At 32.7% G+C, this 13448-nt stretch overlaps 1 protein-coding gene across 3 annotated transcripts in view; it reads right to left on the reverse strand.

Moving 5' to 3' along the window:
- Positions 1 to 7656: 7656 nt before the first annotated feature.
- Positions 7657 to 13448, reverse strand: part of LOC148609815 (uncharacterized) — an 89949-nt gene continuing 84157 nt past the window's right edge. For 2 of the 3 annotated variants that reach the window (XM_088541099.1, XM_088541098.1), the window contains 5 exons: positions 12596 to 12798; positions 10208 to 10278; positions 9911 to 9991; positions 8456 to 8656; positions 7657 to 8009 (listed from right to left, as the gene is read on the reverse strand). In XM_088541099.1, the coding sequence (XP_088397225.1) occupies positions 7962 to 8009; positions 8456 to 8656; positions 9911 to 9991; positions 10208 to 10278; positions 12596 to 12798 (604 nt within the window). In that variant the 3' untranslated portion in view covers positions 7657 to 7961. Of the gene's footprint in view, positions 8010 to 8455; positions 8657 to 9884; positions 9992 to 10207; positions 10279 to 12595; positions 12799 to 13448 lie in introns of those variants that run through there. The other variant, XM_088541100.1, reaches the window with a different exon arrangement.

Below are 13448 nucleotides of genomic sequence, written 5' to 3' on the forward strand. Positions count from 1 at the left end.
TTAAAAACTGAGAGTATTGACCAGGTGTACCGATATGGTAAGCGCCCTCTGCTTTTCTAGAAACACCCGCCGAGTTGCTCATGAAAAGTCAAGTCGGGGAAGACGAAAAAGGATGGAAAATCTAGAAATCTATGAACAATTCGGTTCTCATTGTGCATATGGAAACACCGTTACGATCCACAAGTTCGTGATTATGGCCATAAAACTTCTGTAGTGATAACTTTAGTCTTGTAGCGACATAACCATTCCAGAAGCCTAATTGTTAGGAGTCTGACACGGTAAAAAAGTCTGCGTAATTACAAGCTCTTGCATAATGTATGAGACAATACGGAATGAAAAGTCATTGCGTTTGTTGTATTTTATAGTTTAGTCAATATTTTTTTTTCATTTCTATCGATCTCTAAGTGTAGGTCAATGAATGAGGCTGACTTTACAGTGTCTATAGTAAACTTTATCTTAAGTTCTTTTGGGTAGATGCGATGTATAAAATTCCTGAAACAAGGATCGCTTAACAATGATACACCATCTATATAGCGGAAACGTAGGTCAAAGGATCTGTCTAAACGATGTTCCTTCTTCTCGACCAGATCAGCAATGAAGTCAGCCTCATAAGAGTGAAGGAATTCGTCAGCAAGTACAGGACTCGGGAGCACATTTTTTTTATTATTGGAATGGCGACCGTTTGTTGAAAAACGCGACCACCACCATGGACAAATATGTTATCGATCAGAAATGCCAGCATTTTTGTAGTTTACGTTACTTTCAACGATCATTTCTTAGTTCGTTTATCATTCTGATATTTCCCGCAATATTTTATTCCGCGAATTTGTCCGTGTTTCATGACTTTTCATGAGCGTTACTTGTTTTGCATAGGTATTTCGCTTGACCACAGTGCTTTTACCTGTTTATATTTCATATAATGATCTACATTTTGTTGAATGATAGGTTTTTGTGGCGTTCTACTTTTTGCTTCTGCCAGAAGTTGTCTATGTACTTCATTGTTTATTTTACCGGTGAACCGGAAATGGAACTATGCCACTCCCAGAACGATAACTCAGTAATTACCGGAAATGTACTAGTTAGAATCTTGGATCTCAAACTGGCAGTCGATATTTATTTTCTCATCAGGCATTTGCCATTACACTGTCCAAATTTATACATTTAATCATATTCAATTGTTAATAATACATTGTTCATTAATTCTTATAATATTTGAATCTGACAATTAAAGCTTATCATTATTTTATTTACTTTTCATTTAATCTATCTATTTTGGCGACTGTTGAAGATTTTGTCAAAGGGTTTACAACCAAACTCACAACAATTTTTAAAATATCATCTTCGCTATATTTGGAAGATGATTTAAAATCTTTTTTTTTATAAAGTATTCGAATTATCTACCAAGCAGTATGTATACCGTCTTTTCTGAAGTAACTACAGTGTATAACTGAGTAAGGAGAATAAAAGTATAAAGGGTTGAAACAGCATAGGTCTTGATATTATTGGCTGCAGAAAACTGTTGTTTATATCTGTTTGGTTAAATCTAAATTGAAATATAAGCGACCCATTTTTATCAATGTTTTTTGTATTTTTAATGGAATAATAGTGGCTGTTTATGCTTAAAACCTGCAGTATCTTTGATTTGATATTGACCTTTGACCTTTCCCCCTGTTGCTTTAAAAATTTTTTTTTTAAACAACGCACAAATTTTCCTGTTCGTTGCCTATCACTTTCATGTAATTCTATATGTCAACTTAATTATCCCATGTGTGATGGTAATATTGGAAGAGGTTACTTCCGAGCGTAAATTGGCTGCGTAGATACAGATAGTAATATACACTTACAACTTAAAAATGCTTTTCACGCTTTAAGGGTCTGTTAAGCACTGTTTAAAAAAGATTTTTGCTAACATAAAGAATGGGGATCAGCTATTAAAATGATGCAGCCTTTCTAATTTTGAAGTAATTATTTTCCATTGGTAAAAGCGAGTTGAAATTTGGATTGACGATGAGAATTTGATTGTATCTCTTGTACTTTTGGAGAAAGAAGTTGATATTTGTAACTTTACCACTAAACGTTTGGCTTGATCAGCATAGTCAAATACATTTTTATTAAATAGGTACCATAAAAATGCTTCAGATAAAATTTGTTACAAATGGTTTCAATAGAAAGGATTCTATATAAATCCATTATAAACCCACAGACACAAAGTGTGGGATTCTGTACACATAATTGTCATCGCTGTTGTAAAGGAACCTGTCTCTTAATTCAAACTGATATAATAATACTGTAACAAAAATATAGTACTAGGTACAAACAGACAATTATCATATACAATGGATGGGCATCAATGTTGTAGGGGAACATGTCTCTTAAGACAGACAGACAGACAGACAGACAGACAGTGATTCAGTGCCTAGTATTTTAACCCACAATGACATAGTAATTGTTACAAAAACAGTAGTATATGGTACAGACTGACAGACAATTATTATGTACACAGGATGGGCAATACAGTTGTAGGGGAACCTGTCTCTTAACCACACTGATATAGCAAAACTAACAAATATAGTAGAACATGTGCATGTGGAAAATTTCGACCTTATCTGAAACATTACTGGAAAAACCAAAACCTAAATTACTTTCACTTCAAACAACGAGAATCCAGGCGAAATTGGATCAACAACGGTAGACCGCAGGTTAATTCCGACAAAAGTTTTTTTCTGATTACAAAGAAAAGAAACGCGAGTTTCGTAAGCGTAAACGAGCAGCCGAAAAAGAGTGGCAAGAGCAGAAATACGAGGATATAAAATGTGCGGCTGAGTTAGACATTGGAGAATTTTACCGTAAAGTGCGTGGAATGCGTAAAAATGGCCTCTCTACAACTTATCTAAAATACAATGAAACTGTTGCAGTGTCGGATGATAGCGCTTGTGAATTTTGGGGTGAATACTTTGTAGACATACTCTGAAAACAATGAAGAGTGCTTTAATCAAGATTTCTACTGTTCTTTACAATCCCGTGTGCAAACATATTTAGACAATGCAGATAAGGCGTCTGTTCTAGAACTCGAGCAACCAATAACTATAGAAGAAATACGAAACCAGATACAATCGTTTAAATATGGCAAATCACCCGGGCATGACTATATTACGAATGAAAATTTGATATATGGCGGCGAACAGACTTTGAAATATTTGTGCATACTGTACAATTTGATTCTAAAAATGGAATACTTACCTACATCGTTCCGTCATGGAATAATTATTCCATTGTATAAAGGCAATAACAACTATTCCTAATAGTTATCGACCAGTGACATTGACATCTGCAATAGGAAAGTTATTCGAGAAGCTGTTACTTTATCGCATTGATTTATTCTTCAAACAAATCGATAACACTGTACCTCATAGTTTGGCTTTGTGAAAGGACATGGATCGATTCCTGCTATCTACCCATTAAAAGAATCGAGAAACTATTATATTGAGAGAAGCTCTATGGTTTATGCCACATTTTTAGACAACGAAAAAGCGTTCGATCGCATTTGGCATAATGGACTTTTACATAAACTTTGGAATATTGGGATCACCGGCAAAATATAAAAAAAATATTTACGTTTCCTTCAAAAGTGCCACTGCACATATTCAATATAACTCTAGAACCAGTAGAACATTTTCCATTCAGCAGGGCGTTGGACATGGACGCTTTTTATTCAGTATCTGATTTATCAACTTATCGATACAAACTGTGGTCTCATGTTAGGCAATCTACATATACCGTCGATTTTGTTGGCAGATGATACAACACAGCTAAGTATGTCTAAACATGGTTTACAGACACTATTGAATGTTTTGGATGAATACGCGCGAACTTGGAGACTTAAATACAATACTTCTAAAGTCCATTGTTTAATATTTAGATCTGGAAATCGTGAAAGTGTAACGATTCTGAAGTCTTATTCAAGCTTGGAAATGACACTATACATACGATATCAAAGGTTGTATATGCAGGGACTCTATTTGACTCATTTAGAAAAACTACAGAACGAACTGAAAACGCGTGTAAAAAATTAAAAAAGAACTTGCATTCCTTATATTTAACTGGTCTTAACTGTAACGATATGTCAACTATTACAAATACTACCACTTGGAAGCGTATTATCTTACCGACATCCACTTATGCATGTGAAACTTGGGGTAAATTAACGGCTACAGAAACAGAAATGTTAGAGCAGACACAACGGTACTTTTAAAGATTTGTATTAGGGTTCGACAAACGGTCCTCAACAGATGCGTGCATCAGTAACATTGGGTTGTGGTCAGTGAACGGACGTATTGTTAAATTCAAATTACTGTTCTGTGGAAGGTTATGTAGAGCTAACCACGACACAACACATAAACAAATATTTAACTTTCGTTTGGGTCAAATACTTAATGGTGACATAAATCAGGATTCCGTAACATGACTTAATAAAAACCTTAATGAAATACGTATCCGACTATAGTCTACATGCATGTGCATGTATTTTGTGGAATGGTTTCCGTGAAGTTTACTAATTTGGCTATGGATCGACTGAGCTTTATATGTATTAAGTTCATTTTGAACATATTGAAAATTTATTGAGTTTTTCCTTTATACATGTCTTATAGCGACATGCCAAATCGGCTTGGATACAGGTTTACATTATTCTAAAATTAAGCTATGTTTTGATATCAAAAGAGAATTTTATGGCCTGTTGAATGATAAACTGAAAATGACATGACGATTTCATAGTTTCGTGATATACAAGTTAATAAATGGAGAATTATATTGGTATTGTGCTGTGTGCGCCACGGTATTAATATTTTTAATTTGTGTTGTCTAGATGATAGGCCATAATGATGCTATTTGAGTGTCCTCTTATTCTACGATGTACTATAAATATCAAAGAGTAATCAATGGAACCAAGGTTATAGCGGTAATCAAAAGAATGTAATCCAGGGACAAAGACAAGACATGAAAAACAGACATATACGACAAAGAACATGTAGTAACTAAATCATACATAAAAAGTAACAAAAGCATATGAGCAACTCGGACTCCACTAAAAACTGGGAAAGAAAATACACAATCCAGTGCTAAGAAAGAAAATACATAATTCACTGTGTTAGTACGCAACACAACATAGGACACGAGATAAACCATTTTAAAAAGGGTCCGAATAACCGCATTTGGAATTTAGTAAGAAAATATACTACTATGTTCTGATATAATATGACTGATTAAACGCAAATTGAGTTTAGTCAGTCCAAAATCGTCTGATTTAACCCAAAATCAGTTGACAGACGAAAAATGACTTACTTGGTAAAGTTTGAACTTAAACAGTTGATACAAAAGACTGTACCAACTTTATCAGTCAAAATCAGTTCGTTTGTCAGTTTTTATCGGTTATACACAAACTGAATTAGTTAAAATATGACTGACCATGGTATGGACAGTCGTTTATTTTTTTTATCAGTTTAGATCGCCAGAGCCCTTAAATTTGTAAAGCCTGTTAGCATCTGCAATTATCTTACATCAACGCAGGAAATTAGTCCCATTGGCATACCCCTTTAAGGTTCAAATGCGGATAGTTAGGTCCACTTTATAGGTATATCAGATAATATTAAATTTAGTTCTATGTTATTTACACCAATAAACAAACCCAATAAACAACTTTTATTGCGAACTAAATATGCTGATTTGACAACGATCCAATCGAAAAATAGTTGACCTCTTACACTCTTATCAGTACCTGTTCGATTCTATGAATTTACCAAATAAAGCAGTCATTCACTGTCGATATCTTCAAGCTTTAGTCAAAAACAATATGATGTTTAGCTAGAAATGGAAACCATACTAGATTAGAAAAATGTTATTAGTCATAGAAATGACATACAGAGGAATGGTGAGTACCAATTGGAAGTACTGTTTTCATGCAGGCCCTAGCAACTCTTAATATTTACAAATTTTATATAAATTATTTGCCACTTAATTATGTTTTGCCTATTTTTTAACAAAAAGGGTACCATAACCTCCAAAACCATCCTGATGTATCACCCACTGCATCATGTATTTATATTACAGTTACCGTTATGACGTCGAAGCCCTGAGATGAAAAATAAAATTAAAACTTTGCTTTGACGATGGCATAGAAATTTTCGATAATGCATTCCTCTGGAATGGTATCAGTCTGCCGTCTTGTCATAAAACTTTTTTGGTAATATTGGTAATAATCATTCTTTTTGGCCATTTGGTCACGTTTTATAATAGAGCTGTAGCTTCTCCAGTGTTTTAATGTACACTGCACCAGATATAACTGTTTGTAATTGTATTCTAAGTCATTGGTTTTTATGTAAATGTACATGTCTCTGGAAACTTAGCATTTTTTTTTCATGACACATAAGTGTCTATGCGATAACATATAGACAGGCAGTTTCGATCTACAAGTCGATAAATTGAATTTTGACTTAAAAATTTAGAAACATGGAAAGTCATGCTAGAATTAAGTTTGTAGTTCAATTATGCTATATGTCAAAGAGTTATTTGTTTATTCATCTAGGTGTACCATGTTAACCAACATTGAAACTGCATAATACACAAACTGGCGCTCAGCTACTATGCATCATGAATTTTGGTGTGAGTATTTTTTTCTTCGTAATCAGAGTTCAATATTAACCATTTACAACAATAAACTTATTTTAATATACGTTTCAATTCGACCCCCATTCCTTTTATCCCATATTTTTGCAATTTGACAATTATTTGAGGTGCAAAAATTCAAACTAACGATATAAATTGATTCAGTACACGAGTACTATGATTTTGTACAATATTGAATTTAGTTTGTATTGTGTCCTTGTTATGACTGGATGTCATCATATTATTGATATAATATGTTTTGCTAGTGGTTTTATTGGTAAGTGAACTAATATTGATAAAGGGCTACAGCTGCTGTGTTGTCCATCTTTGGTCTATGTAAGTTATATTATAAAGAGGTCTATGTTAGTTACAATTATGACGTGTATTTCATACATCATTATAATGACCAGTAATCACCAGCTGTACAAGCCAGATAAAATGGTAAATGTTAGCCACGGAGTATAATCTATTAACTCTTGGTGGTTAGAGAGTAGTGACTTTGGTACAAGACCAAAGATTGAAGTATTAATTGCGAATGTAACCTTGCTTTGTAAAATGCAATGTGTTGTGTTTATACAAGGTATATCCTGATTTGTGTTTTCGTGTAATATTCCCAGTTGACACGTTGACCATCGTGTGAGAATGTTGTTTGGTTAATCAGCATTTATAAGATTATCATGCAGCTGATTGCATAATAAAAATGTTAGGTTTAATTATTGATGAGGAGGTAATGTCCCCATTATTTTTCGCTGCACTAATTAGAATGCCACCATGGGTGGTCTTGTACATGCATATCTGTGTGAGAAATCTTTCAAAATGGGAGGTTACAGCCTCCCATGCAGCAGTCACACACTTTGTGGGAAACAGAGCTCAAATGTGGCAGCCTCCTTAAAAATGTGGAAAATTAACAGGTTTAAACAACATATGATCAGACACGATGATTCATTTATACCCCAAGTACATCTCCAATTCCTTAAATAAACAAGAAAACAAAAATTTTGTTTCTATAAATCTGTTGAAAGTTTAAACAATAAAAATAAATTTACTTTTATATAGTAACAATAATGAGTTTATTTAAGAGATTTAGCAATGTAATGGCAAGCTTAATTTGGCTTCAATCGGTAGAGATTATTAAGCGCACCAAAAGTTCTCTAGATACAAAATACAGTTCTATTTGTTAAGGAAGATCAAGTCAATGTTAACCAAGTACAGCTTCAATTGAGGTTGTAGATTAAGTACAGTGTCAGATGCTTTGGCAGACTAAGTATGGCTGAAGTCGTTAAAGAAAACCAAGTATGGCTTCAGTTGTTAGGATAAATCAGTTTGAATCTATGATAATCCTGGTCACTCTGAAAAAGAAACATTCATTAGCTACATACAAACATTTAAAAAAAAAGGATCAAAGATGTTGTATAACATTTCATTAAAGTCAGAAGCTTAAGTTTGTTAGGGTTATAAGATTACAAATGGTTTGGACGAAATCGTGTTTTTACCCTGTAGAGATCTCTCAAATGTAGGATTAATTTGAGACTTTATCAGAAAGTCTAATTTAACTTAACTTGACTTTCAATTGTTTTTGTATTTAAACATATTTGTTTAAACTATATGCTGTACGGGAATAAGTTCTAATTTAACTTAACTTGACTTTCAATTATTTTTTTTTTTATTTAAACATATTTGTTTATACTATAGGCTGTACGGGAATAAGTTTTAATTTAATTAACTTGACTTTCAATTGTTTATTTTTATTTAAACATATTTGTTTGTACTATAGGCCGAGACTTTTTGCTGTTACCTCAGAGAAAACTGCATTGCCATGAACCTGAGCTGTGAAGGACAGTAACCCAGCATTACTCATTGTACTTGTCCCAATTGTATGATCAAAGTTGAAGTAAATCTGCCCATACTGATGATAGATGGAGTACTGATCCACCATTGGTGTCTCAATATGGTTCAATACCTCAGACTCAAGTATAGCTACATTATAGAACTGGAACTGTTGATATCAGATGAAAGCAAAAAAAGATATTGCGATTACTCTCACAAGATACAATTTATTTCATGGCATGCTTACCCTTCCGGCGCACCTGATGTCACTATCAGTTTTTTTTATTGTTCATACTGCTACTGCTTTTATTTTCAGTCTGAAATCACTTTTTTCCTTATCTTCACTTTTTAAATGTATTTTATTTTAATTGTTATGTTGTGTATGCAGGTTGTCTTTGTTAGCTGTTTTCTAATCAGGCCATGTACTGTGGATCTGAATTGTCTTTTTATGAACAGCATTTTTTGGCTGATACTTTGTCCTAAAGCATGTAATATGCCTATCCAACTTTTTATAAGAAAAATGAAGAAGCAATGAAAAACAAAAGAACTTCCTTCAATGACAAAAAAAAAAAAAAAAAAAAACCTTCAACAAATAATACCCACTGACGAATAAGTAACAGACATTTAGACCCCATGATATGTTAATCAAAAGGCAAATGTAATAAATCTAGGATTTTACAAATATCCCTTCCAATGTGGTATTTTTCATTATTTTTTGGGAAAATGAAAAAAAAAAAAAAAATGGAAAGTCTTAAAAATCTCATTATTACAGGGTCTATACTATAGGGTAAAAAAAAAGTACATCATCATTTTACAGAAAAAGGACAATTAAACCCAAGTTAATATTTCATTGCTTTTGATGTATTAAATTTTCTAAACAAACACCTCATCTACCTCATCTAAATCTTCGAAAAAAATACCTCATCCAAATATCCTAAGCAAATACCTCATCGAAATCTCTTAAAGAAATATCTCATCCAAATGTCCTAAACAAATACCTCATCTACCTCATCTAAATCTTCGAAAAAAATACCTCATCCAAATGTTCTAAACAAATACCTCATCCAAATATCCTAAGCAAATACCTCATCTAAATCTCTTAAACAAATACCTCATCCAAATGTCCTAAACAAATACCTCATCTAAATCTCCGAAACAAATGCCTCATCCAAATGTCCTAAACAAATACCTCATCCAAATATCCTAAACAAATACCTCATCTAAATCTCAGAAACAAATACCTCATCCAAATGTCTGAAACAAATACCTCATCCAAATATCCTAAACAAATACCTCATGTAAATCTCAGAAACAAATACCTCATCCAAATGTCCGAAACAAATACCTCATCCAAATCTCCGAAACAAATACCTCATTCAAATGTCCTAAACAAATACCTTATCCAAACGTCCTAAACAAATACCTCATCCAAATATCCTTGGTAATATTGACTTCCATCGAATCCAAGGTACAGGAATGTATCAACTGTATTGTTATACTGGCTCTGAAGAATAAGATATTATTAGATCTTTTTTCAATGATACGTATAGAGTCCTTTTTGTTATTTATATAAGGAAGATAAAGCCTTATAATTATTGAAAGGTTTTATAATTCATCTTTTGTTTTATGAATACAAGACACAAAGCAGTGCAATCGTAATATTTTTCAGGTGAATTTTGAGTAGACTGGACTGCATGGTTAGACAAAATTTCATACTTACTAAATCAACAGCTTTTATACTAGTGATGTGGTTTGATAAGCTTCCATCTAGGTAGAGCTTCAGAGCACAATCTGTCAGAAAGAGAAAAAAAAATGATTGATGATCTTACTGTTTATAAACTAGATATCACTGATATGGAATCTATCTCTACAGGTACTGCCATGGTGAAAATCCAGTAAATGCAAAACTTATAACAGCTGAGACGCAAAACAGTTATGCCAAAATCATTAATTTGACCTTGAGGTCAAAATTTAAGGTAAAAGATCACCATCAAAGGTATGCAACACATTATCTCAAGCTGATCTACCTTCATGCCAAAAATCAAAATCATAGACCAAAAGACAAAAATGTTACAGCTCCAACATGCATCTGCCATTCAAAAATCATTAATTTGACCTTGAAATCAAAGTTCAAGTTCAAAAGTCACCAATAATGGTATATGACACATTGCCTTGAGCTGATCTATTCTCATTCCCAATATCAAAAGCTTAGCCCAACAGATAATATGGTAACAGCCCTGACACAAATCATGTCTGTCTGTTTAACATAAAGAATGAACAAGTGAGCCACTTTACAGTTCACTTCTCAAACTCAGACTGATTATAATCTAAATGCCAAAAAAAATTTAATTAAATCTGAGATTTATCATATGCAACTGTAAAAGCATCTTCCCTAGCCAAGAGTTAGGTTCTGCCCCCTCCTTTCACACCAAGACAAGAGACAGGACAGTAACCCTTGCCTGGCAAAGATGCTGTAAAAGCCAGGGATCAGAAATTGGCCACTTGAAAAATCTTTCGTAACATTCTTTTATCACCTTCTTTTAATTATGCTGGAGCTTTCCTCCTTTGTTTAAATCCAGAATGATATCATATAAATAAGAACAGATGGACAGGCGCTTGTAAAAAAAAACAAAGAAAGAGTATGAAAATATAGAATCTACAACGATAACGAGTTGCTTATGGAATTTCTCACATTGAGTGAAATAAATTTTATAGTTTTGAATGCGAGCCTTGCCAAGCTATTTAAACTATGAAATTTATTTCATGAGATGTGAGAAATTCATAAGCAACAATCTTTGAGTGTAGATTCTGTTTCTCTAATGTCCTAAAAATGTTAAAAATACCCAAAAATGAAAAGCGTGCGAAATGTTATGATTCCGATTTGTAGGAAACATGTTGACGTCACACAAATGCAAACATTCCAAACAAAAAGATACCAGACGATTTCAAAGGTTTTTTCACTTCAAATCTTCCAGTCCCTTCATAATTCTTATTTAAGGTAAGAAAACACCAAAATTATCTCATATAACTGAAACATAACTACAATGGCAAGCAATGCAATTCAAAATGGAGTCCAAGACAATCGATTTCTAAGTCAATCGAACTCTGAGTACAAAAAAAGTCACTAGTGATGAGAACATTTTTTTCCACACTGGTCAAGCGGTATGAAAATTGAAGCAAAATTGGAGAAACTTATATCCTACCTATGAACTTTATCCACACCCCCAGTTTTTTTTAACAAGACTGGGTAGCTCATTAATTTAATTTATATATGTTATTTTTTGTATTTATGGTGCTTTGTCTTGAATATGGATACCCTGTTCTTCGTTCCAATCGTCTTCCTGCCTTTTCCTCAAAACAAAACATTACTGGGTGCTTAATTATTTATCAAAAGAAACAAAATATGTCAAACTGTTATCTATCTGCTAATAAAGCACTTTAAAATAATGATTATGTCAAAATAGGTTACTTTGAATAATATCATGCTTTTCTGTTATACCAACAGTTTGGAAATAGGACATGTTGTCTGGAAAGTGCTTTTGTATTATACAATTTTAGTATAATTAGTAGTAAAAAAATGTGGAAATTTGCAAGTTCAAACTCACGTTGCAGTTCCAATGAGAACATTAAGTATTCTTTATTTGTTATTCAGTACAGAATATTTAGATATACATTTTAATATTCTATGTTTCTTATTACCTTTTAATCATTGAAAATGCACTAAAATGCAAACATTATAAGGAGCATTTTTGTTTAATGGTTAAATGGTCAAAATAGTTCTTATTCACATTTATGAAATTCTATACACATGATATTTACATGTTACCTGTTTCTAAATACCAACCATGCACAATATCACTTATATAACCTATCTAAGTGTATTGGGGTTGATTGATCTTTGACCCCTCCTCAAGTAAATGCAAAATAGCCGAAAAATTTACCATTTTCACTTTGAAATTCAAAAATTACATTAACTTATCTTTTTAAAGACATATGCCCTCTAGGCCAATTAAACTAAAAAACTAAACCTTTTTTTAATACCTGTCCGCAGCACTAATACTCTTGATTATATATTCAAAAATGACCTGATAGATTGAAATGAATTTACCAGTTTCATCATAAATAAGAAAAACACTGGTCCATGTATCCATGGTAACAGCAGCTGTTGCCTCCACTGTACTGGAAATGTACTGTCCACTTATGATACCATTCTCTACCCACAGACACACAGTGTGGGATTCTGTACACAAGATGGGCATCACAGTGGCAGGGGAACCTGTCTCTATCTTAACCCACACTGATATAGTAAAGCTGTATCAGAAAAAAGAAGAACTTGATACAGACATACAGACAATGATTATGTACATTTTTTCCCTTTATTCTAAAACAACTGTTTTTCAACCAATTACACAAATTGAAGTATGTATGCATAGTTAATTCTCCATTTTAAGCCTCTACTGGCAAGATAAACATGTAAGTTTGGGAAATAAGGCAAAGGGCTACATCAGAGTGCCTTGTACTGCATGAAAAAGCAAAAAAAGATGAAATATTAATAAAAATCATGCATATTAAGAAAAATATCAAATAAAAATTGAAAGGAGATGAATTTTGCTATGCATCATTCGTCATATTTCCCAAACTTTTTTCTCATTCTGTATGCAAGTGACACTCCTATTTAGGCAGAATCAGCTGGCGAGCTCCAGGAGCACTAAATGAATTATTGCAAAACCTGGCTTGAATGTCATTTTCCTTTAAACAATACCATGTTTATCATTAAAATCATGATATTCCATATATATATATCTTTAACAAATTGCATTTTATTACATCTATATTTAATTGTATGTTTATAATACACCTTAAACAAATTTTATTTTGATAAATCCAAGAAACTTATATATCATGTACCTTACTTCATATAATTTTCAATTGATCTATTTACAGGTTAATTGAACAACACA

The sequence above is a fragment of the Perna viridis genome, chromosome 8 (assembly GCF_037379345.1).
Source record: "Perna viridis isolate PV_CMFRI_1.1 ecotype Kerala chromosome 8, ASM3737934v1, whole genome shotgun sequence".
Taxonomy (NCBI): Eukaryota; Metazoa; Mollusca; class Bivalvia; order Mytilida; family Mytilidae; genus Perna; species Perna viridis.